Here is a 27,420-nt window from a genome sequence, read left to right as displayed (position 1 = left end):
TTAATGCTAACTCTAATTTATCTGATCTTTTATTTACCTCTATAATTTATCTAATATCAACACTGCATTTGCTTGGTATATCATTCTCCATCCCCTGATTTTTAATTTTAGATGTTCTTCTTGTAAAAATAGCAGATTTCCGTATTTTTTAAAACCCTATTTGAAAGTTGTGCTCTTTTAATAACTGAGTTTAACCTATTTATATTTAGTGTGATTGTTGATGTTTCAAACTACTATTATGACCTACTTACCCATGCTTTCTAGGTTTTTTCCTCTTTCCTGATTTTGTTAGATTGAAAATGGTTTTTTCCAAGCTTTTCCTTTACCAGTTTTAAAGTTATATGTTCTATGTCTTTGTTGGTTACTCTTACTTTTTTTTTTTTTAAGACAGGGTCTGCTCTGTTTCCTAGGCTGGAGTGCATTGGTGCAATCACAGCTCACTGCAGCCTTGATCTCCCAGGCTCAAGTGATCCTCCCATCTCAGCCTCCCAAGGCATGTGGGCTCCCATTTCCTGCTTAATATGGCTAGCCACCTGGAACACTGCCCTGCTCCCAGATTCTTTGTTCCTGTTGTTATTGCCCAGCTCAATATTGAGGTTCGGTAAGGGAGGGGAGAAGAAATAAAGAGAGGATTAACCCTACCTGGTTGCTGTTGGTTTAGAACACCAACTAATTACCCCATTCATATCCTCTAGGCCCTCTATTTCTCCTGGAAAATATCACCCTCACATGTGGAACAGTTTTGATATAGCTCCTACTTGCAGTTGTCACCTTCTGGTGGTTTTGAACTGAGGTTTCCATCTTCCATCCCATACTGTCTTCTTTCTCTCAGGGATTTCTTGTAGCTTCTGATGTATCCACTACAACTTTTTTTTTTTTTTTTTTTTTTTTTGAGACAGGGCCTCACTCTGTCACCCAGGCTGGAGTACAGTGGCACAATCATAGCTCACTGCAACCTCAAATTCCTGGGATCAAGGGATCCTCCCACCTCAGCCTCCCAAAGTGCTGGGATTACAGGTATGAGCCATCATGACTGGCCCATTGCAACTTTTTAAAACCTACTTATAATTTCTTATTTTTCTCATTCTTTATTTGCTGTTGAAAATCTCTTCTATCATTTTGAGGGATGGAAACAGCAATAGGAAGCTGATGGGCCTGCTCAGTTTGCCTACTTGAATTGGAAACTGTGCACTCTTTTTGTGTAAACTTCCAGTTTAACTAAAACATACACAACTTCATAAATAAACTCTCACTCCTTACCTTCCCTGCCTTTTTCATACTGAAAATATTAAATAGCTAAAAAAGAAGAGATAGAAAAACCATTTGGTGACTCACTTCGACATACCTGACTGTGTAGTTTTGCTCTCGGACTTACTAGAAATAGGTGTTTCCAGCAATTTTGCCATTGTAGCAAGTTTGCTAGCAGCATTCATAATCTTTTTCTCAGCCCTGTGGGGAATTCCAGAACATTAAAAATATAGTTTAAAGGAAAAAATGATTTGCCTTAGCCCCATGGTTTCTGTTTTCCTATTGGCTCTGCCAACATTTCAGGTAGCACAGCCATAAACCTCTCTTAACCCCTATGGCTAATCATATAGAAATAGTTCATTTAGTGGTTAAGGAAAATGCTTTAAAAATTACAACATGTTGTCCTGGTAATCTCAGGACACATTGTTCAGACTGAACTCACCCTTCTTTTCCATCATCCTGCAAAATCTGTTGGAGGCAAATCAAATAATATTTGCGCATCTTTCGGGCGGTTTCTTGACGTTCTCGCAGTACCTCTGCTTTTACCATTTCTGCAGCTCGTTCCTTACTCTCCTGAATATAACGAAGCATGTCACCTATAGGGCAGTGAGAAAATGCCCACAGAATGTATGTTTATTAGCACTTTTTCAGAAACAGGAGGGGCAGACTTCAGATCAATTTTCTGGTAGATGAAGTGATTATAAGTATAGTTTAAACATTATACTTTACACAGTCATTAAAATGGAATATTTTAGATCATCATTTTGATAGACTCAAATGAGAAGTACTCTGTAAGTTCTTTCGGAATGATGACAGCTACATACAGTAAGGAAACATGGCATATTCCCCAGCTAAACTTTGTCATATTCTAAAACACTTCGCGAAGAAAATACCGTAAATACGAGGCACAGAAACTTAGCATTTCAATTGTACATTATGTTCAGTTAGGAAAAGAGAAATATAAAATATAGAGAAAAGATTAAGCAGAAAGAAAGGAAAAAGCAAACACAAAGACAGAAGAAAAGGAGGCAGTATGAGCTGGAGAGACTCATTCTTCTCTTGTGCTCTGAAAATTTAAGTTCCCTTATTTATTGAAAATTCTTGCGGCAGCACTTTTTGAGCATCTAACTAAATATAATAGTACAATTCATAAGAGATATGTACAAAATGAGACTACAAGGAGGGTGATGGGACTTACAGTTGGCCTCTGAAATTTACATATGAACATAGCCCACAGCTTTCAAGTGTTTGTTTGTTTGTTTGTTTGTTTGTTTTTAACTCACTATAGCTTTGATTAGGACTACTATTAGCTAAGGCTAACTTTTTTTTTTTTTTTTTTTTTTTTTAATAAATCCAAGACTACATCCTACATCTAGAATTTCACCATCTCTGTTATAGTAAGGATACCAAGTCATACAGGAATCTTCCTCTCAATGTCAGTAAGCATCTGAAAATTAGTGGTTCTATGCAACAATACTAACTGGAAGACTATTTTTCATTATTTGAAATGGAAAACGAAATGGAGTACATGTCAACACAAAACCTCCAACCAACTTTCTAAAAAATAACTAAGACATAATATACACACATATATACAGGTTATCATGTTAGGATGAAAACATGCTTAAAATTCCGCTGCCCAATCAATACATTATTAACAAAAAGTTGCTTTGCTTGTAGCAATATGCCCTTTGTTAGCACCAGTAACAACAGAGAAGCAAATGCCCTTATTAATACCGAATGAGCTTTGCAGAACATTTACATGTGATTCTGAATCTACTGATTATATATGAAACTTCAGACTTTTCCTGCTCTTTTTGTTAAAAAGAAATGTAATTTTAGAGGCTAATATACATTTTTCCTATATAAACACTACTTATTGTTTTGGGACATATATCCATTCTATGCAATTTTGTAATTAAAAACCAAGAAGTATTCAAAACGGAAAACACACATCAGGAGAATGCTCTACAGGATATGCTGGCACAACCTGGTACTGACAAGGACTTGATAAATTTATAGCTATAAGAAACAATAACCAGAAACAACAGAACAATTGCTAACTAGATCCACTTCCAAGTCCTTAAAAGTTTATGGTAGGAGGCTGGGTGCAGTGGCTCACACCCATAATCCCAGCACTTTGGGAGGCCAAGGCGGGTGGATCACCTGAAGACAGGAGTTCGAGTCTAGCCTGGCCAACATGGTGAAACCTCGTCTCTACTAAAAATATAAAAATTAGCTAGGCGTGGTGACACACGTCTGTAATCCCAGCTACTCAGGAGGCTGAGGCCAGAGAACCACTTGAACCCGGGAGGCGGAGGTTGCAGTGAGCCAAGATTGCACCAGTGCACTCAAGCCTGGGAGCCAGAGTGAGATTCTGTCTCAACAAAAAACAAACAAACAAAAAAAAAAGTTTATGGTAGAAGTAATAGTTAATTGCTCATTTAAAACCCATGTGACATTTTCTTTACTACAAATTAGTTAAGTTGTAAGATTATTAAATTTTCAGTTTAATACTAGTATCCAAAAAGAAACAAGACAATCAACAATATAAACATAAGACTATTCTCATGTCACTTCCAAAAGATATTATTTGGGCAAAATGATCAATGACTACATAATTTTGAAAAGGTGTCAATAATCTCTTCTAAGATTGAAGAAAAAGGTAATTTGGAAAATTCCCTAAAAGCCCTACTGCTGGTAAACTCTGAGTTTCCTTTAACAGCGACAATAAAAAAGGCCCAAGCCATCCTTAAAATCTTGGGAATCTCTTAGGGACTTACGTTTAATTTTTTTTACAGCTTTAATGTACTGCCCACGAAGTTCTTCCAAGGCTCCCCCACTGCATGGCAGGCAAGTATTTTCAATGGCCCCTGCTGACAATGACCTAAAAAACAAACCAAAGATTACAAAAACAGAAATGCTAAGTGAAAAATTTCATTTGAAAAATATATATGTACCCATATACTCTACTAAAATTAACTGAGAAGTGCTAAAAATCTCACATAAAAGAATGTCCATTATACAGTTATTTCAAACAGGGGAAAAATGGAAACGACATAAATGATATGGTTGCTTCAATAAATAATGGTAAATCCACATGAAAATTTATGCAGGTATTGAAAAACATATGTAGGAGAATATCTAATAACACAGAGAAATGCTTATCTAGTAATATTAATAAAAAGCTACAAAATACCTTATACTAGAGTCTCAATTTTAAAAACACATTGCGCACGTGGAGTATGTGTAGAAAGAGGCTTAAATGATATAAAACAAGAGGTCACTAAAGGGTATCTTCAGGAAATAAGGTTTTGGGGGATTTTCTTCTTTTTTATACTTTTTGCTGTATAACCAAAAAAAATTGATACTTAAAAAAATTTAAAGATATTTGTACTTAGATTTCTTTAAAATAGCAGTTTAAAATAGTAAAAGCATACCTTGGTGGTGTTTTACAAAGCGTTCGCAGTTCTTCCAATTTATTCTTCATGTCATTGTTTTCTTCTATTAATTCTTCAATAACTTTATTATTCTCTTCTATAATAGAAAGTTTATAGTACATTAGACAGTTAAAAATTTTTTAAGCCTTCTTTTCCCTTAAGTTCCCAATACAAATGTTTATAGAGGAGACTGTGTAATTTCCAGTCACTCTTCTGTAATGTTCGTTCCCTTAGAAACCCTAGTCAGACCATTATCTTGCTCTGTTTTCTCAGCACTTAAAATCTGTATCCCATCTTCTTCTTGCTTGGGGTTACACACTGTCCTGGAATTGGGTTTCAACTGTTTCAGATGCCTATGTTTTGTTTTCCAACTGTGCTGAGGCTCTGTAGAAACCTACTAGGTTTTCTAATTCCATGTTCCCTGTGGATCCTGGTAGACAGTTTATGCTCATATAAACGAACACTGAACATGTACCTCAATATAAAATAAAAAGAAAATTAACCTAAAGTAGGTGTATTTTTCAGAAATAATGTAAGATTTTCAATTCTTTGAACTTTTAAAAAGAGGATGAGGAGACTGACAGAATCCATGTGATATGAAGGAAAACGCATGAATTTCAGAGTCAGAGACATCAGTTTACATTCTAACTCTGCTGTTTACAAGGTGGATAAGCCTAGGAAAAAGTAACCTTTCTGAACCTTTCTTCACATGTTAACTTACAGATTATAATCGAAATAAAACAACAAATGCACAACACCTACACAAAGCTTGAAAATACCCATATAAATGTGAACATGGCATCTTGTGTTTCCTATGATGCCACCCTCTCAACACACCGTAAGTTGAGGAACAAAATTACTCTATTCCCCCTGGTGATGGATATAACTTTTTGTTTTAAACAACTCACTCCCACTCCATCTATTTCTCAATAAACACTACCAAGAGAGTGGAAAAATGGAATTTAAGAAACAAGTGATCTCAATAGCAAAGATATAATAACCTACTAAAGTTATATTAAGAAAAAATTTCAGACTATTGGCTTAAATTCTGGCCCTGACCCTTTGTATCAACTCATTGTTTTGAGTGATATATCAACTTTCTTTGATTTGCAAGTCTATGAGTTTTAGAAGATATCAGCTTCAAAAAGCACTGTGTAGAATAGTATGGTGCTAAATATTATTTATAAATAATAATCATATCCAACTGCCCTTGTTGCCGTATTATGTAAACCAAATTGTCTTGGTTTTCATATTTTAACATATCTATGTTGTAGATATATCTACAGTAGGACAAATAACTGATTTACTCTCCTGGCCTCTACTGAAGAGCTAAGGAATTGCAGTTGTTAAATTTTTAATCTCAAATTCTTAAAACCCTTTCCGGCCTTCAAGTAATTATTATATCTTAATAATAAGTAATAAGAGTAATAAGTGCCTTAGTAATAAGCAGTCGGCGGTAGTTACAGGTGGCTTCTCTTAGTCAGCAATATTTTCCAAGTTGTGCTATGATGCAGCTGTTGTGCTAAGTGCTGGAACAGGACTTGATCCTTGTTGCTATAAAGTCTACTCTCCAAAGGGAAGTACAGACAGCAAATAATTACAAGGATGGTGAATGTTATAAAAAGCATAGGAACTATGAGGAATGTGTAACAGGAGGACTAAACAGGTCTGCAGTGGTTAGGAAAGTCTCCCTGAGGAAGTAATGTATTGGGGAAAAGATGAGCAGGGGTTAGCCGGCCAAATGAGATCAGGATGTTTTGGCGAAGGGAGAAAACAATGAAATCCATGCTATGGCTCTACTGAGAGAAATTAAGAGAGCTAGGGGAAGACAAGGCTGGAGAGGCTGGCAGGCGCTGGATCAAGATCTTTTTAAACCCTGTTAAACTAAGTGGTTTTGGTTTTATACTGAAGGCCATGGCAAGCCACTGAAGAGCTTTAAACAGGAGTGTCATGTTTCAATTCACTTTTTAAAAAGGTTGCTTCAGCTACCCTAGGCAGAATGGATTAGAGGGGCTAAGACTAGAAGCATAAAGAGTCAGGGGATTATTGCCAGGGTCCAGGCAAGAGAAAGAAGTGGATGTACAAAATAAACTTATTAAGCTGGTCTTTTCTGAATGACACCATTATTTAGGACCGTAGCATTTTGTTTTTTTTGTCCATTTAAACATTTATTATCTGGTACGTGGTGGGCACCAGGGCTATTAGGATGAACAAGACATGGCATATTCCTTCTCCTCAGAAAATTCTTGGAGAATGTGGAGAAGGTATCCGACAAGTGACCAAATAATTAAAAATACAGAATGATAATAGTGATAATAGAGGAAGAGCCAATGCTCCACGGCCGCATATGAGCAGCCCACTTCACCCTGACTAGGGAAAATCAAGGAGGGCTTTGCAGATAAAGCATCTTCTGAGTTGAATCCTAAAGGAAGAGAGTAAGACTACAAAGAATGTTGGGAAAAAGTACAGGACAGAATACAAACATCATATGCAACGAAGGTCCAGCAGTAAAAGAAATAGGACCAGCTCAGGAATCGGAAGCATTTCAAATGTAAAGAGTATAGCGTATACGCTATAAGCAATAGTGAAAGGTAAGAAGGAGCAGCGATCTAAGCCCCAAAACTTCCTTTCTTCGGAGGGGCAATGAGAAATGGTAGAAGATATCCCTTTCCAAATGCCCTCACAGCATTATGATGAATGGACTAGACGGAGGCCCGTCCAGACCCTCAAGCCCTTGTTTATGCCTTTTCCCTCTATCTCAAACGCTGTTCTCCTTGGCAAACACCTCTGTTTTTCAAGGCTTAGTCAAACCTTTCTTAACTTTAATAAGAGGTAGAACTAACAATCCTTCCTCTTAAGTACTCACTGCCAACAGCATTCAATGTTTAATTATTTGTTAATCTGTTTTTAGATCTCCTCACTTAACCAAAAGCTTCTTGAAGGAAGGGAACACATCTCCACCAGAACTGGAATTTTGTATGATTTACTCACTGCTGCATCCCCAGTGCTTAGAAGCCTGCTTGACGCATACTGGGCCCTCAACATCTGTTCAATCAAGAAAGGGAGAAAGGAATGTGACCTTTTAATTAGAGCTGAAATCTTCCTCTTTTGAGTTTTGTAATAATAATTTGATTAGTAAAAATGAGATCCAAATTAGTTTACATTAATCCCAAAAGAGGATCAGTGCACACATTAACTAAAATGTCACATTTGAACATTTCAACAAGGATCAAAGAGATTTATATTGGTAGCAGTGCTACTTTAAATGCTGACCTCCAATTTTTTCCACTACAGCTTTGTGCTTCCTTTCTAAATGCTGAAGATGCCTACAACATTTCTCCAGTTTTCCTTTCAGATCTTGACATTCCTGCTTTGCCTTTTCAAGTTCTTGGAAGCAGTGTCCACAGCATAAATCCTTAATTTCAAGGATCTTTTTCTTATCTGCAAAAATTAAATGACAGAAAACTTTTATATCAGTTTAGACTAAGAACTACCAATAAAAAAGAAAAGACGGAAAGAAAAGCAGATGACTCATGACTAAAGGCTACAGCACGACTGAAAGAGTGTGATGCTTAAGATAGAGAGACATGGGTTTACATACTGCTTACTGGCCGTGTGACTTGGAGCATATTACTCAACTTGTCTAAGGTACTACTGGATACTACCATCCACTTTAAAAATAGTCATGAAATCTATTGCTCTGGATCTTGATACCATTCCCTACTAAAAGGAGTCAAGGATCTTCAAGAAATGGCTGACTCCAGTACTGGGAGAGGGTATATAAAAATAAGACTGAAATATCTTCCTATGCCAGAAAGGAAGAAAGTACTCAAAAATACAGGCATGTCGCAAGGACATAGGAGCCAGTTTGAAGGAGCTCCACTAGCTGAATCTGGGACAATCTGAGCACTAATTAAATAGAGTAATGAATTATAAAGTATTAAGAATAGGAATTTATGAGTCATACCAATAATTTTATGAATGGTAGGTAGGTAGGTGGGTTGGTAAGTAGGTAGGTAGATGGATCAATGGACAGAGAGATAAAATAAATACACAGGCAAATGAGAGGAAAGGATTCTTGATTCAACATGCTTAGTGCCAACTGGGATAAATAGAGGGAGGAAGTTGGAAGAATTGTAATTTCACAACCACCATAGTAAAGACTGGATCAAGCAAGAATCATCATTGGTTGCCAAATATAAGAGAAGGTTTTTATGAGGGGAAGATATTTGCATGATCTTAAAAGTGTCTCCCACAGATTGCTTATCAGTTGCAAGGGTGAAAAAAAACCCAGTAATTACATAGTGAAGAAATTAGACAACATTTTCACCAGGTAATGAAAAGTAACCTCACCAATAAAAGACATAGGGACACCACACATTTTTAGATGTGACAACATATCACCCTTGCAGTGCTCTAGCCGAGAAAACACAACCTGAATCAATCATGAAGAAACACCAGACAAACCCCAAATGAGAAAAGTTCTGTTAAAAAAAAAAGTGGAGGTGGAAGCAGAGAATATTTCTAAAAAATGTCAATGTCATGAAAGACAAAGAGAGGCTGTGGAAATGTTCTAGATTAAAGGAGGCTAAAGATACATGACAACTAAATGTAATAGCTGATCCTAGACAAATCTCTATACTGGAGGAGAAAAAACAAAATGCTAGAAGACATTATTGGGTCAATTGACAAAATTAGAACACAAACAGTGGATTCATACAATACTTTAATGTTAAATTTACTGCACTAAGGTTATACAAGAAAATATTCCTATTCCTGGAAAACACAGTCTGGAGTACTTAGACATAAAAGGTCACAAAGTATACATAACTTACCCCCAAATGGTTCATAAAAAAAAAAGAAATATTCACATACACATATATACATAAGAGCACAGAATGAAGTAAAATGTTAAAAATAGGTGTATCTCATTAAAGGGAATGTGAATGTTCTTCGCAACTATTTTTATTTTTGCTATTTTTCTATAAGTTTGAAATTATTTCCGAGTTTAAAAAATGAACCATTTGGCACAGTAGCTGGCACAGAGCAAGTACGCAATAAATAATAGTCATTGTCGTTAGTAACATATAAAATTTATAAAATTAAACTATGCAAAAATGATTTAAAAGTAGACTATTAATGTAAGTGATATAATAGAACAGGAATATAAGTTGGCACAGGCTCAGAGGCCAATATATAGAATGCTCCTGTAAAGTCATCGATCCAGCAAAACTATTCTTAGCTCTCTCCTGACATTTTAGTTTAAGTGGTGCCATTTATGTTAATGAGCATTAAAGGATTAACGAAGCATCACAATGGTACAATAAATCGCATTTATATTTTTCGTCTAGGATACTGTTGTAAAATTGGAACTCACAAATACCATTGACGACAGAACAGATACATCAGTTATAGTATATTCATACATTGAAATACTATGTAGCAATGAAAACGAATGAATTAGAGCTATTGCATCAACAGATAAATCTTAGTGGCATGCTGTTAAATAGGAAACAGAGCAAGTTACAAAGAATATAATGAGTATTAAACCATTTTTATAATGTTAAAACAGAAAAAGGCAACAACTTTTTGAGGTCACATACACATAATTAAAACATTAAAAAAGAGAATAATTTTTGAAAATCAGGATATTTGTTAGCTCAGACTGGGGAGAAGTTGCAGGGATAGAACTGTGGTCAACAGCATTGGTGAGGTTCTGTGCCTTAAGTTGAATAATGGGTTCCTGGTTGCTAGGTTTCATAACTTACAGATGCATACATATATTCTTTGAATGAACTAAGTATTTCATAATTAATGTTTTAAGTACTTTAAATAATAACGAGATATTAGGAGAATATAACCAAACAGTCAACAGTGGTACTCTCCAGTGGTAGGATTTTAAAGGACTTTATCACTTAATACATGTTTTGTATTATCTAATCCTTTCTAATGAATTTGTTAAAGTGTTTGTTTTTAAGGGAAAAAAGACTAAAGAAAAATATTTTTATAGTCTGATTTGTCTTTGGCCAAAACAAATTCCTTTTATATTTATAGGACTTCCTAAAGCTAAATAACATCCAAAACTTGTTTCTACCCATTTCACAGCTTTAAATAGAATTCTCAGGCTATTCCAAATAGGATGTAAAATAAAAAGTACGATGCAAAATACAAATTAAGGTAATATTATCCACTGAATTGGCAATAAGATATTCTTAGCCACCTAATACCTAGAAGTAGGGGAAAAGGGTTTGTGAACAATGAGAAAGGCAGAGATGGTATAGACAGATATTCTCTAAGATTCTGGTAACACTGCCTACTGAATTAGAAATGTGTGGAAACTGAGGTTATTCACTTAGTAGGTATGATTGGTGCTGGCAATTATTAGTTCTTTTCCAGGTTATAACGGAAACAGCAAATAAGTAGCAGAGAGAGGCTGTTTTGTGTTTGTGTGGGGAGGAAAGGAGCAGGCTGCAAAGGGTCAATAGGCTAAAAGGGATGGGAGCTAATAAAGGATTTGCAAATTTCTAGCTCAGAAATCTCCATGAATAGGGAATATAAGTCCTATACTCCTCAGTAAGCTATGAATACAAGGGGCTTAGTACAGTACAATAATTCTTTTGTCATGATGAAGAGTCTAAGTCATTAAGGAAAAGTTAAACTATTAATTCATCACTCTGCCATATGTTGGAAAGGAAGAGATTAAAAACACTGCCCATGCCCTCAGAAAAACTCACAAATCAATTAAAAATCATCTAATACATTTCAGAAAGATTTCCATTAAAAAGTGATTGAAATTAGTTTCAGTAATTTGAATGAAAAAGTCTCTATTACTTGGCAATTCTCTTATGTCAAATCCTTGATTTCAGGGAATAAAAACATGACTGCTCTATTAAAACTCTCATGATTCTCCTTGTAACACGAATCACTTGTGAATGGAGGGAAAACCACAAATAGAAGAAGAGGGCCTAAATCAACCTTCTTCTCTACACACAAAATGAAATCTAGGAAGAGGAGACATTAAGTCAGAGGAGTATTACACATTTGTTCACATCTATGATCTCCTTTTATCCTCAAAGCAACCCTTCAGAAGGGTGATTATGGATGCTACAAAGACTGGTGGGAACAAAATCCAATTACCAGCTTCTGCTTCTGTTTCTTGTAAGGCCAAGCGCTGAGCATGGTGTCCAGCAGCAGATCCAGGGACTCCTTGGCCAGTGCTCCGGCTGGCAGAATCCTTAGAGAGCTCGGCCATATTTCTCTGAAATAAATTTTCTTCAAAGTTAATGCTTAGTAAAAATCTTTATACAATTTTATATTTAAAATGCTAATGTTAAAAATACAAAGAGAAAACACTTCCTGAAAAAAATCTTGCCTGAACTATCTATCGCCAATATTTTTCTTAGGGTGTTACATGAGTACTGTCACTGTGCTAGGAACTAGCCTCCTATGAAACTTTCCAAATTAGAACAGTCTGACAGGCGACTGGTAGGCGGCTATGAGACAGACAGAAGATATGGTTTGCACATTATATATGTGAATTTGAGATTTTTTAATGGTTTACGTGATTAAACCACATGAAAGACAATATAAAATCAGAATTGTTCTTTAAAATCTAGAACATTTTTACTACAGCAAGGAACAACTTAATTAGCAAGTATAATGCTAACCCTCTGCCTCCCATGAATTGAAAATAACAGCAAAAATTTATTTTAAATTTATACAGTACTTCATATGCTTCTAAATACTTTAACATACACAGTAATTTTGTAAGGAAGGCCAGCTGAATGCCAAAGTTAAGGACAGAAACCGAGGTTTAGCTAAATTAAACATCTTGCACAAGACCATTTCTTCACTACTATTTACTGAATGTTTTTTATGTTCCAGTCCTTGTCACGGCAATACAGCTATTAAATCAATGGATTTTTCATTTTTGGTTTTTGTTTTGAGACAGAGTCTTGCTCTGTTGCCCAGGCTGAAGGGCATTGGCACAATTTTGGCTTACTGCAACCTCCACCTCCCGGTTCAAGTGATTCTCCTGCCTCAGCCCTCATGATCCGCCCACCTCAGCCCCCCAAAGTACTGGGATTACATGTGTGAGCCGCCACGCTCAGCCAAATCAATGGATTTTTATGGCAATGTTTTCAGATTTAAGATGACTACTAAATCAGAAAGGAACAGAATAGGTGGTACTGAGAAAGTAGTCTTGTTGATTATTTAAAACAGATTATATATGCCTGATTCTAGAAGCCTTGATTTTGATTATGAGAAACCATTTAACTGACTGTCAGAAAATCTACTTACAATGTCCAACAGAAGCAGAGGTTAGCAATTATAAAGAAGAGGTAATCAAGAAGCTATGGGTTGGACGCCAAAAGGAATAAGAAAAGCTGAACCAAAATGCAGTCAGTGCTTCCAGTTTTTACTCAAAGGTGGGGAAGAAAAGTCAAGATGACAGAAAAGGGAGAAAAGCAGCAACCTGTTTGTCTTAGTTTTAACTTGACTTTGATGGTAAAAGAGACAACACACATCCTTAAGTTTGCTTGAAAATTTTGTTCCATTTGATATTTGCTTTATCTGTTATGAACTACCGTATTAATATATTTTGATAAGGCATTCATTTTCTTGAAAGCTGTATTTTTCACTCATTGCGTCCTCTCCATTAAAAAAACTTTTGATTGTCTCAGATATTTTAATGAGGACTTGTTTTTATATATTAATAAACCATTTTTTTGTTTTAATTTCCATGAACAATTTTTAAAACTAGAGATTTAATAAATTATAAATTACAGTTCCTCACATTTACAGCACCTATGTAACAAATTTAAAATCACTGCTTCGCCGGGCGCGGTGGCTCAAGCCTGTAATCCCAGCACTTTGGGAGGCCGAGGCGGGTGGATCACGAGGTCAGGAGATCGAGACCATCCTGGCTAACATGGTGAAACCCCGTCTCTACTAAAAATACAAAAAACTAGCCGGGCGTGGTGGCGGGCGACTGTAGTCCCAGCTACTCGGAGGCTGAGGCGGGAGAATGGCATGAACCCGGGAGGTGGAGCTTGCAGTGAGCCGAGATCGCGCCACTGCACTCCAGCCTGGGTGACACAGCGCGAGACTCCGTCTCAAAAAAAAAAAAAAAAAAAAAAAAAAATCACTGCTTTATAATCACAGCTTTATCTCAAGGTCCTGAGTGAAGATAGCTCGAAAACGGCAGAAGGTCAAGTATTACTTCTATGACAAATTCCAGATTAGGCATTTCAAAGCCATCCTTTTCTCAGGAATGGAAACTGACCCACCCAACAAAAGCTGTAAACATCTAAATTCTCAGCCAGATTATGTGATTCTGTCTCCATAGACTCACAAGCCTCATTAAATCACACAGATGATCTTACACTGCTTGCACAATTATAAGCCCTGTAAAAAGACTCCAGGGTTGATTTTATACGTATATATTAATGGTAGGAGAAAGGTGTCATAGTTTCTTGATTTTTGTAAGAGAGACTGCCTATTCAGGAAAGCAAACGAAAGCATGTAAACATGATTTTCCCATCATTTCTCATCTCCAAATCTGTATAATTTTATTTTAATTATCTCCAAGTTCTTATTTTAATTATTTTCTCCAAAAAAAATCTCAATTAAGTGTTAAGCAGTATTCGTGGGAAGTGATCTTGCCCAGTAATTTTTACATTGAAGGCAACTACTCAGTAGCAACATCTCTGTGAGGTCAAGGATAAAAATATCAACTGGGGTGAAGTAGGATGGAGTGAGCTGATCTTTCAGGTCCCTTCTGGCTCTAAAATTTTATACTGTCTCAAATGCAGGACCCAGAAAGGCTAAGCTGAGCCATGCATAGCCTACCCAAACCCAAGGAATTAGGCCAGGGATTTGTATTTTATTTTTCCAGTGAGCAACTATGTGATTGCCCAATATAATAACCTAGTTATCGAATATGGAACTGAAACTCAAGATTATTACTTCTAGTTTATAACTCTCTCAAGTAGGTGTTAATACCAAATGCTCAATCCTGGCCTTGAAACTCTTTAATCACAATATCTTGATGGAACTTAACTCTTAAGTTTCAACTCTATCAGACAAACCTTATACTACTGGCATTTTTTTCCTGCCTCTAATTCCAAATGTTGAAATTGGCTAATCACCATGCTCAGAATATCATTCTGGATCTTTCATGCATACCTAATTGCTTTGATCATAAGGTAGCAAGACTTTGGTTTCACTGAATCTTTCATACAAATTAAAAGCTGGTCTCAGAGAATACTTAGATAACTAAAAGAATATAATTAATTCTATATGCACATATATAGTACATCCAGAAACTGGGCTTCAGAGTTTTATGTGAGTGAGCCATATTTATTTGCTTGTTTCTACATCAATACTCTTTGTACTTGGTTGGCATTTTTTGCCTAAATGAGACATACATTTATTGTGGGCAATAAATAGACTTCCAAACTCTTCACAAGCTTTTAAGAAACTCTTATGATGCATATTTCATGAAGTGGTCAGGCCCAGAAAACAGAATTTTGAATAAAAATTATTCAGTTTCTGAAATTTCATGCCCTTAGAAAGAATAGCATATATTCTTTATTTTAAGTTCTGGAATACATGTACTGAACGTGCAGGTTTATTACATAGGTATACATGTGCCATGGTGGTTTGCTGCACCTATCAACCTGTTATCTAGGTTTTAAGCCCTGCAGGCATTAGGTATTTGTCCTAAATATTCTTTAGGAAAAAGACATTTAGAGGCTAAAAGCTTTCTTGTATTTGTGACACTATGAAGTAGTAAAGTTTTTTGGCAACAAAACATGCAAACCTTTGGATTCGCTACAGAGTAGTTTTTTAAACCACTGACAAAAACATAAGACTTACATCTACTAAACTTTAAAACGAAAAAAGGAAAAAACACTACATACAACTTCTATAATCATTCTTGGTGTTCAGTACCTCCTCTCGTTCTCAGGAACATACCTTTTCCCATTGTGGGTCAGCATTTTCTACAAGCAGAGGAAGTGTATCTTGAAATGCTTTCTGTATGCAGCCCTTTAGTTTTTCAAAATATTGCACAGACATCCATTTTGAAGAACAAGTCGACATGATTTCCAAAAGCTGCTTGTCCTCAGAATCACTGACGTGCTCCTTTTGGGTATCCCTTAAAAGAACCCCAAGTACAGTCAGGATGTCTTCCTCATACTGATAGATTTCCAGTTGGATCCGCTTGGCTTCCTGCATAGTCCATTCTCTACGACTCTGGTCTAGACATGTTTGTAATTCTGTCTCCTTCTGAAGAAGCAGTTCAGTTTTTTGTTTCATAAAGTCTTCTTTAGCTGCCGCAAGCACCTCATTAATTTTATTTCGGTGATCATCCAAAAATTGCCGGTAATCTTGCTCATTTTGTTCTTGGATTCTGCAGATTTCTTCTTGCTTTTCTTTGTTCCACTCACTCCGAGCCTTCGCTAACTCAGCCCTGATGACCACAGGGACTTCTTCGTTCTTTAGTTCGAGTTCCCTCTGAAGAGAATGAATCTTCTCTTCCAATTCCGTTCCAGGAAGTATATTTTTCTTCATATTTTCAAGCTCACTCTTCCATTTCTCTTTAGCTTCAGAAACAGCAAATGATATCTAAAGAACATAACAACATGCATTTTAAAAGTCTTTATGATTCTCCTCCTTTGCAAAAAAATTAAAGAAACTATTTGGTTTAACCTCTGAAGCTAAAAAATTTAAAATCAAAATTAAAAGGAAATGTGATTTCAGATAAGACATGCTTCTAGAAACAGTAATACTAACACTATACTTAAACTGGTCAAAATATATACATAAATATGTGCTTATGTGTATGTATAGACACATAAACACTCACACATATAATTATATAACTAGCCAAAACTAATGTGAGAAAAAATTTCATGTTCGTTTTTTTAATACAGATACAATCTCAGATTTTATCTATGCCTCCAACAAATTAAGTATCTTTTAACTAAAGCAAAAACGGACTCATAAGGACTTTTTACTATTACTTAGGAATATAGCACACACCTGCATAATTACTTGCTGATAAGTGTAACTGTATTTTAACGCACTTTTAGTGGCTAGAACAGTTCATTAAAGGACAATAGCAAACAGAAAAAGTCATTTTTTATTAGTCTAATTTGTTTGTATGACAGAATAATAGAACTAGTGGATCACAGAAAACAACAGATAGTACATAACCAAAAAGTAATAGGGAAATCAAAAAACCTAAGCTCCAATCCTGACACCAATTTGCAGAGGAAGCCTAGCACAGGTGCTTAACAGAACAGAATCTGCTGGAATTAACTTACCAGCTGTGGAACTAAAGGCCCATTCCTCAACTTCTTTGAGCCTCAATTTCCTCATCTATAAAATGGGGATAATTACAATGCCAATTTGATAGCATCCTTTAGGATTAAATGACATAAGGACATAATCCATTTAAAGTACTTAGCCCAGAGCCTGGCAGATGATAAGGACTCAATAAATGTTATGTAGTTATTATTTTTGAATGCATGGCCTTGGAAAAGTCACTTAATCTCTTTAGCACTAACATCTCCACCCATATAAAGGAGTAGAGTAGATAATGACCTTGAGTCCCTTTCACTTTTAATATTCCTGACTGAATTTCTAACTGAATTCTAAGAAGGCACAAGGACACAATAGTGTCAAAAGACAGAATTGGGCATCTCCAAAGGTTTGGCCTAGACAATGGTGGTTACCATTAATCAATACTATATATATATGGCTGGGATGATGGGATAGAGTATCTACTAAATAAATTTTCTGCTAAAGGAACCCAGTATCTAAGGTGAGCTTTACAAAAGAATTCACTGCAAAATTCCTTTGCTACCAGCAGAATAATTCGGTAGTGATGTGAAACATGTTTAAATAGTGTTTTTAGAGAAAACAGGTGATGTTGCAATGGATGCCTGGAAGTCATTCTCAGGTGACTCGGACAGAGGTGATGGATTCCACGGAATTTGTATGACCTGCCCAACCTTACCAAAATGTGCATTTTCTCATGTGAAGTTCTACAAAGAGAATTTGACAGCATTCATCAACTCAGTGGTTCCCAAACTTTGCTGCACATTAGAATCACCTGAGGAGCTTTTAAAACTTCTGATGCCCAGGCCAGGGCCCATAGAAAACAAAGTTTAAGGGTAGGGGCCAGGCAACAGTATTTTTTAAAGATCCTCAAGTTATTCCAATGTGCAGCAAAGTTCGGGAACCACTGAACCAACTTAACTACTTCTGAATTCTAGAAACTGGCTTCACACTGTCACAGATCTCAACTAATCACTCTAATCTTAAAATAACTCTATAGCCAATGCTATGGAACTGGCCCTTTCTGGACCTCTTTTGGTTTGGAGGAAGGATGCATAACATGTTGACATTATTTTTTGTGACTGATATAATTATCTGGAATAGTGCTACTTACATCCAAGTGTAGTCCAAAGATCAGCTGGGAGCCTGTCAGAAATGCAAATTCCAGCCAGGTGCGTTGACTCCCACCTGTAATCCCAGCACTTTGGGAGGCCGAGGTGGGCAAGATCATCTGAGATCAGGAATTCAAGAGCAGCCTGGCCAACATGGTGAAACCTCATCTCTACTAAAAATACAAAAATTAGCTGGGAGAGGTAGCAGGCACCTGTAATCCCAGCTACTTGGGAGGCAGAGGCAGGAGAATCACTTGAACCCAGGAGGTGGAGGTTGCAGTGAGCTGAGATTGCGCCACTGCACTCCAGCCTGGGAAACACAGTGAGACTCGATCTCAAAAAAAAGGGCAAATTCCCAGGACACCCTCCAGACCTACTATATCATTATCTCTAGGAGGAAAGCCCAGGTAGCTATGCTTTAACAAACCCTGCAAGTGATTCTCAGGCCTGCTGAAGTTTGGGAAGCAACAAAAACATTTTCTCTCATTTCTATATGTCTGCATTCACAAACATACAGCCTTCTATGTTCTTATGAAAAGATCTCTTGGCCTGTTTTATTTTCTATATTTACTTAACTTTACTATTCTACTTGACTTCTGAGCTCTGAGACACATATCCTCACAATCATATTGTTTCGTCTCTCTCTCCCTCTTAAATTTCCTTTTAAAATATTTCAGACATACTAAAACGTATAGAGAATAATTTCTCATGTTTGATCCATTTTCTTTATCTTTATTATCCCCTTAATTTTACTTTTTTACTACAAAAGGAAAACATATTTCAACCTATTATTTTATCTTTGCTATTGGATATGTTGCCTAGAAATTGAGTTGTTATTATGGTACAGATCTGAAATCTTCAATTTTCTTTTAACTTTTCTACACTTTTATTTAAAAATGTTTAACTCCTTCATTAACCTAGAATTTATTGTGATACACATTGGGTAAACTTAATTTTTCCGAAGTGTTACCTGGCTATCATAAGACTCTTATGAAATAATTCCTCATTCCCTTGTTTTAAAACAATTTATTAAGCTTTTATTTATAGTAGGGTCTACCTCTGAAATCTGTATTGCACTGAATTAAAATGAATTCTATTTTTGTGACTCAATACAGTCTGAGTTGTTGCTTTCCAATATATTCCATTACGTGTTAGGGCTTGACTATAATTTTTCCAGAACATTAAAAAAATTTCTAGTCCTTTTGTTTTTCCAAAAACATTTTACAGAATTATTTTGTCAACTTCAAATACATTGAGTTTGTTGGCATTTTGATTAGAATTGGTTTAAACCAGTAATTAAGTTGCAAGAGTACACATAGTTATAATATCTTTATCTGCCGGTCAAGAAACATGACATTTCTGGAAAGGAGAACTGGCTATTTACCAACAAGAATGTTATAGGACTACTGACACAACAGAGAAAACAATCTTTAAGCATGTGAAAGGATATTGTATAGCTAATAATGAACAAATATACACCTGTTCTCAATTTCATCTAAAGATAGAGCAAGATAGAATGGGAGTTATTAAATAGTTTCTAAGTTATCCTCATAGGTAGATACATTCTTTCTCTAAGAACAACTTGATGATGACAAGAACACTTGCTAGGCTTTGAGCTACCACTTAACATGTATCAACATGTTTAACCCTTCAACAATTCTATGAGTAGGTACAAATTCCAAGGACTGAGGTAAGAGAAGGGGTCAGGCAAGATGGCCTCCTGAAGATTCTTTGCAGAAGAGCTCTTACCCTTTTGTTCACAGAGACCTCATGTTGTTCTTCCCACTTTTTCTGTTCTGCCCTCACAAGTGCTTGATACTCTGCAAGCTCAGGTAGTTCTCCCAGCCATCGCTGACGAGCATTTTGCACAGCTATTTCTACCTGTAGGACATTGCAAAAGAAAGAGGTAAAGTGGAGTATAAAATTTCAAAAAGACCCCATTTTCAAACAGCAATTATGATTTCAGTATTTTATACTGTGTATCACTACATAATAAAGTTAAACTGACTTCAAGTACCCTACCCATCCCAAACAATGGACTCTAATCCTTTTGTTGTAAACTTCCCATAGCATCCCACACAAATGCCATACAAGAAGTGGGAATCTGTGAATGTTTGATGACCAGTACTACCTTAGAAAGTGTCATACGAAGTACCAATTACCATTTCCAACAACTCCTATTTATCCTGGGAAAAAGGAGAAGGCCTGCTGGGTGCCAACTGCTGTCTAATCACTACACCCACCACCTTCCTCACTCCTCATGCTCTACACATGTGCATGCACATGTACACTGATACGCTTTAGAGCCCTATACCTGCGAACTTTCCTACTGTCGGGAATGAGTTTATACTAAAGAATGAGAGTGATACCTCTGAAGGCAAAAAATTAAGACTTGATTAATTATGAGGGTGATCTGGTTACAAATCTGCCACCAGTTACCAGAAGATTATGTTAAATAATTTTACCTTATTCCTTTATTTTAAAATACACATAGATATGCAGATATATGTATATATACGTACATACACACAAAAGCAGGGCTGATATAAGAGACTGTATTTATCATTAAAGTGCTAAATATGTCAATGTGTAAACTCTATCTATGTACAAACTCCAAGGAGTTAAGAAATGGGGAAAAGACAAAGCTCCTGTAGAAATTTATCTACTTAAAAAGTTATTATGAAACATTTCCTTTCTGCTATATTACGCTATTTGCTTTAAGATTAATGATTTCATAAATACCAAAGCAGCACCTTTAAACTCAACTTTTTGTCTGTGGAACCTTTTCTTAACTCTTTTGAAACCCTCTTCAGTAAACATTTCGGTAAACTAACTGAAGATATCCCTGGTACCATTACATATATTTGCCTGTATTTCCAGACTTTAAGGGTGCCCTGTAAAATCATGTAGAACAATGTAAGAAATAAGCAGAATTTCAAGTATTTATCAAAAGCAGAGTGTATTTTCAAAACCTTTACATTGAGCCCTATCTTGTTTAAGAGTTTATAATAAGTAATAAAATTAAAATGATAAATACATAACAGATGTATCAAAGTCCAGGGAACTCTTGAGGCTAGAAACCCAGCCAGGTAGTCTGTGAGGTCAAAACTTTTTCCAAAATAATATTAAGACACTATCTGTTTTATTGCCGTTCTCTCATGCATAAACAGCACAGTTCTCCAAAAGTTGCATGCTGTGATCATGTCATTGTTCTGACAGCCAGTGGAATGTGTGCTTGGGTAGCCTTGTTTTTTAAAAATTTCTCAGGTTTATTTTCCAAAAGTGTAAATATAACCCACATAAACAGAAGCTCTTTAGAGTCCCCAATTTTTTAAATTGTGAAGGAGTCCTGGGACCAAAAATTTTGAGAATCACTGTAATAGGTAAGAGAGATATAACAGATAACTCATCTTTATTCTGTTATAATAGGCTGTACTTTTCTCAGTATGGTATTTCTTTCAAATCAAGTAACTGTGTCAGTTACAAGCTAGTTTTGTGAGTGCTTCAAAGGAAAGGTATTGGCACCACTTTGGGGCAGCTAATGGGAATGATAGACAAAGTTCCATTTAAGGGCAGGCCTGCAGATCCAACTGCATCAAGTCTCAATACAAATGTTGTTAAATACCTTATGTGCTTAGGTTTACTTATCTATAACCACCTGAGTGGAATATTTTCCATAAAATTAGATATGAAAGATACATAATTAAACTGTGATTCATTCAGATGTAAAAGCACCCTCTTTAACCTCAGGCATCTTAATGCTTGGACTAATCTCAAAGGAGCAAATACTTTGTAAACTGAAAGAATATACAGAAAAACCGAGGGGTGACGGCTTTATGACAGAAATAGTATGAAGAAAAATTTAGGAACATGACAGGTTTTCTATCCTAGAAATGCACAAAATCTTAAAAGTATAAAGTTATGAACGAGTTCAATGATAGCATTTTATGTGCTTTCATTAAGTGACAGGCAGTTCCAAAAAATTTACTAGAATAAACCTGCCTTTTACCTGTTTGGCGATATTTTCACAATGCTTGAGTTCCAATTCAATTTCCAGTTTCTTCATAGCCCCCTTGATGGCTATGTCCTTCTCTTGTTCTAAGTGTTGCTGGATTATGCACTTCTGCTCTTCTATCATGATTGCCATCTCTTTCTTGGAAATAACATCACTGGTGGTTACTTGGTCAGTTTGGCTGCCACGATCTGAGGTCTTCTTTTTCATTGCCTTTATAGTTTGATCCAGCTTAGACTGCCACTCCTTTTCAAGCTGTTGAATGAGTTTTTCTTTGATCTGTTTTCAGAAGAAAAATCATAGGAGAAAAAAAATTTTCAAATAAGTTAAAAACTAGAATTAAAGGCTGGCCAGAAAAGCAATCACAGCTGTGTTTGAAAACCATCTAGATATTGTTGTAGTAATTATAAAAGGTTTAGAAATTTAGTCAATTAAAATACACTCTCAAGTAAAACTTGAAAGTTACTCTTTGAACTTAACTATATGACAAAAATCACATGAAAGATTTAAGTACATTGTGTAAAGTCAGGAGATCTTGCTCTCAATATGCAACCTCTGGAATCTTTCATATTGCCACTACAAAGACAGCAGGATTTAAAAAAAAAAAAATTACAGTTAATGTGTTTTGCCATCAACACCATGCTCTCCACAAAGGACTGAGTAAATCTAATTAACGAACCAAAACCTGAACAATCTAAAAAATAGTTTTACTCACTTGAACACGTTAGAATCTTGTTTGTTATAATGTTAAATTTTACTAAATAGACTACATTCAAAAGGGAGGCAGTATTATTGGAAGAACATCTTAATGATTTTTCCACTTTAACAGTACAGCGAGGTGGAGCTAAAAACAGTTTTAAACTATGAAACAGCACAATTTGGTTTTCCCTTTTTCTGTTCACCACCTGGGTATCTCCAACTGTTTCCCTGGCTACCAGCAATTAATAGCCATTTTGTAGACAGAAGAATCTAGTTGAGGCCAGGCGCAGTGGCTCATGCCTGTAATCCCAGCATTTTGGGAGGCCGTGGCAGGTGGATCACCTGAGGTCAGGAGTTCAAGACCAGCCTGGCCAACATGGTGAAACCCCATCTCTACTAAAAATATAAAAATTAGCTGGGCATGGTGACACTTGCCTGTAATCCCAGCTACTTAGGATGCTGAGGCAGGAGAATCACTTAAACCCGGGAGGCGGAGGTTGCAGTGAGCCGAGATCACACCACTGCACTCCAGCCTGGAGACAGAGCAAGGCTCCGTCTCAAAAAAGGAAAAAAAAAAAAAATCTAGTTTAAATAAGCTTGAGAATTTTTTTTTGTTTTCATTTCTAAATAAGCTTTTAGGATCATACTTTGTTCCCTAACTTTCTAGGGAACTATTAGCATTTCCTAATCTCATTTGCTATTTAAGTAATAGAGGTAACAAATTATGTGCTTCTAAGACTGCCCATTACTTCTTTGTTTCTAATCCATGATATGGCTTATTTATTTGTTATAAATATTAGTCTAGAGTTATAATCATTCCACAATATGAAATCAGATCATGGTTTCATTTCGAGGAATCAAAGAAGTGCCCATAAAACTTGTTATATCCTGAGTTGGGTCGAAAAGTGAAAAGGTGGCTAAATTCCTAAAAATAAAACTGGTGTGGTAACTGCTAATAGCTCAATTCCGAAAGGTAAAATGTAAGTGCCTGGCAAATAAAGCTTATGTATCTGTTCAGGAAGAACTGTCTTCTGAAGTTAGTACTACATTTTTAAAATGTGGTGACCAGAAAGAAATTTTAATCCACACCTCTTTCTGTTCCTTATCCCAATGTGCTTTGGCTAAGATCACTTCATTTTCAACTTGCTGTTTAATATCAGTTTCTTGATCTTTCAGCCACTTGCTCTTTTCCATCATAAGTGTATCTTGGTACTTTTTTTCAAGTTCCACCTGCAGTTTGCTTACATACTCTTCTCTTTCCTCCAATAGCTGTCTCTTTAAACAAAATTCAAATAAATATCTCTCTACAACACTAACAGTCTCCAAGTTAAAACATATGAACTTGTTGTGCATGGCTTGGAGAGCAAAAAAATCCCTCTAACTTCTAAAATGCACCTACCTAACTCCTATTACAATTGTATAAATAAGCCTTAATGTGTATAGAAATGGCATCATGAATGGGAAGGTTGACCATCTTTGCCTTGTCTGCAAATTCATAGGCTTCACTGATTACTCCCCAAACTGAAGGATTCTGTGTATATGACTTTTTCCCCCTTTCTCTCAATGAGCCAGGTTAACATGTGAGGAAAGTTCTGTGTGCTAATAAAAGCTTTAAAACTTGGAATTGAGCTCCTATTTAACCTGCAACCTGACTCAGCAAGTGTTTCGGAAAACAGTGCGTGAAACATAAAAAAACACCCTTTAACTCTTATTGTTACCTGACTCATATATTCTGTATCCAGGTTAAGTCCCCTACCTAAAGCTAAGCTGCAGTAAAATGGCTCATGTCCTGCAAAGAAGAGCTACCCCAAAAGTGTCCTCACTTGTTCTAGAGTTTAATAAGATTCTCCCATCGTGCATGTGAAACATTTCCTTTAAAAAAAGGAAAAAAAAAAAAAAAAGGTGTATTTTTGCCTACCTCTGAAGAATGTGAGAAGATTAGATAGTCTCCTAAATACAAAGATATTTAGTTCTGACTGGCTTATACTATTAAGGGCTTATATAATTCTATAGTAAAAAACTAACGAATTCTCAGAGAGGGAAGAAATTAAACTTCTAATGTTTTAAGTATACTGGCCCTTTAAGTGAGGGGTGGGCTTGGGGAAGCAGTGTAACCACAAAAGGACAGCAAAAGGGAGCGTTTTAGAGTGATAAAACTGTTCTGTATCCTGATAAACCTATAAACGTGCTAAAGGTTTACAGAACTATACACCCAGTGGTGGGACGAAGTCAATTTTACTGTATAACAATTTATAGTTTTTTTAAATTATACTTTAAGTTTTGGGATACACATGCAACATTTAACCTCTAAGTTTGGTTTTTTTGAAGGACCGAATAGCAGTTTAACTTTTCTTCTTGGACTTGGGTACAAACACTCATTAGCCAAAATACCAGCCAGTAGCAGATATTAATTGTAACTGACCCATTATATGAGATCAAATGTTATAGTCAAATTGATTCTATTAAAAGTATCAGAAAATATTCCTGAAATGACCTCTTTGAGAAAATTCCTCTTATGTTCTTGCCAATTTTTATACATATAAAAGAATCACACTAGTGATTTCCCTATTTTAATTTTTAAAACATTACTGAAAGCTAAGTCCTCAATTTCCAGGTAATATAAGATCCTTTCTCACTTTTATACTGCCATCTCTACCTAAAACAGCTCCCTTCAGAAGTTCTTTTTCCACAAGATGATAGTATACGTGGCACGTTTTTCACCACATTAATCTATTCAACAATAATCAAGATATTGAATGAACTGAATTTCTCACCTGCTCTTTACTATTCTTTTTAAGTGTGTGGTAATAATAGCTTGTTTTAACATAACTCATTCAAAAAACTCTGTATAGAACATTTATTTACGCATTTAAAAATATTTTCTCATCTTGAGGCAGATAGCTTTCAAACTGTGGTTTGTCACTGGTCCAAAGTGTGAAGGACAGTCAGGCCTGTTAAGGCTCTGGGCCAGGACAGGGAAGAAAAGAGGAGGTGTGACTGTTTACATGTGATTTTACTCCTGGACACTCACCAAGGGTGACTCAGAAGAATCAGGCAGAGTTGGAGAATCTACTCTAGCCCCTCCAGCTTCCCTGAAGGAGGTCATACGAAGATGCTGACCTTGCTGTCCATATCCTCCGTATCATCACTCTCCCTATCACGAGACCAACATTCAAATTCCTACTCTTCTCCCCAGAAGAATAAAATGACAATGAGGTAGTGAGAAAGAAATGGATCCGAGAAAAAGGGCTCTGAAGGAATGCTCCGTGCGGCGCTCACAGGACTACATAGGGTTTCCGGAGCAGTCAACACTGAAAACAAGGATCTGTGATTTTCAGATTTAAAGTGACACTGATTTTTTTTTTTTTTTTTTTTTTTTTTGCCCTTTAGAATAAATCTGCAAGAAAAAAAAAATCACTTTCTCCTATCTATATGCTATTGTACACTAAGGTTTTAATAATCATTTCAGTATTTACTGTACTTTATTTGTGAGCTATATGAGTGTGATACAGCCAAAAGTCAAGAGAACCTATGAATATCTTCGCCATTCACTTCTCTAGAACAAATGCATTCGTTTAAATGATAATACTGAGGCTTGAAAAGTGAAAGGATGTCGGTACAACATAAACTTGTCCTGTACCTTCTCCTGAGCCTGTTGCTCCTTTTCAGTGGTCTTCCTGAGAGTCGATTCTAGATGATCCTTCTCTCTGCACACTTCTAGGTAACATTCCTGCACAGCAGTCATCTCCTTATTCACCTTATCCAACTCAGACCTTGGATACACAAAACCAGCAACTAAATGATTTAACCACAAAAAAATACAGGAGCTGCGTAACAAACGATTTTCCTCTAAATTATGGAATAGGGGAATGTAGTCTCTACAGCTTAAAAGGCAGCTAAACTCTTTATTCTCACCTCAGTTGCACATGAGTTCTCTCATAAGCCTCAAAGAGCTGCTGCTTCTCCAAAGCATGCTTTGCTAATAGGCTTTCACGTATTTGAGTTTTCATGGCTTCGTGGTGCTGCTGGTAAGTCCTCTCACACCTGGAAACAGAGCGGAATCAAAGGCAATGCCCAGTCTCACTACAAACACCAAAATGAATTGGCTTCCTTCCTTCCTCCTCACCTCATCCCTCTAATGCAAATTATAATTGAGGTCAGATTACTTTTCCCCAACCGAAAGTGGTAATAATTAATTAATAACCAACAATCTTATGAGAATCTTCAAAATTTTCTTTCTTCAAATGTTTCTAGAGAACAATTAGAAACTTGGATGTGAGAATGCCCCAGTCCTTCAAACAGAGATAGTAATCTACGTTGAGGACTTCTGTTTATAAAAAATTAATGACAGTAATTGAGGGTGTGGTTCCAAAATTTATATTCAACATAAATACTAGCAGTCCCCAACTCACAAGTAAGTTATGTTCCAGAAGTCTGTTTCCAAGTTTATGATTTGGTATTTGGAAGACATATTCCCTCTCACAGACTTTTTTCTTTATAAAGAATAGTTTCCCAGACGAGTCTTTAAAAAAAATATTAAGCTATAATATTTCAGTGAACT

At 36.1% G+C, this 27,420-nt stretch overlaps 1 protein-coding gene across 1 annotated transcript in view; it reads right to left on the bottom strand.

The window, feature by feature from the left end:
• Positions 1–27,420, bottom strand: part of LOC116268500 (centrosomal protein of 152 kDa-like) — a 73,533-nt gene that overhangs the window by 2,298 nt on the left and 43,815 nt on the right. The window contains exons 16-26 of the mRNA XM_031661594.1: positions 26,775–26,903; positions 26,500–26,632; positions 22,158–22,439; positions 19,898–20,029; positions 15,669–16,319; positions 11,826–11,946; positions 7,962–8,129; positions 4,689–4,785; positions 4,032–4,135; positions 1,691–1,844; positions 1,346–1,449 (exon numbers count right to left, since the gene is read on the bottom strand). Coding sequence (XP_031517454.1) covers positions 1,346–1,449; positions 1,691–1,844; positions 4,032–4,135; positions 4,689–4,785; positions 7,962–8,129; positions 11,826–11,946; positions 15,669–16,319; positions 19,898–20,029; positions 22,158–22,439; positions 26,500–26,632; positions 26,775–26,903 — 2,075 coding nt within the window. The remainder of the gene's footprint in view (positions 1–1,345; positions 1,450–1,690; positions 1,845–4,031; positions 4,136–4,688; positions 4,786–7,961; positions 8,130–11,825; positions 11,947–15,668; positions 16,320–19,897; positions 20,030–22,157; positions 22,440–26,499; positions 26,633–26,774; positions 26,904–27,420) is intronic.

This window comes from Papio anubis, unplaced genomic scaffold (assembly GCF_008728515.1).
Source record: "Papio anubis isolate 15944 unplaced genomic scaffold, Panubis1.0 scaffold20, whole genome shotgun sequence".
NCBI lineage: Eukaryota > Metazoa > Chordata > Mammalia > Primates > Cercopithecidae > Papio > Papio anubis.
This window is presented reverse-complemented; position numbering and strand designations above follow the sequence as displayed.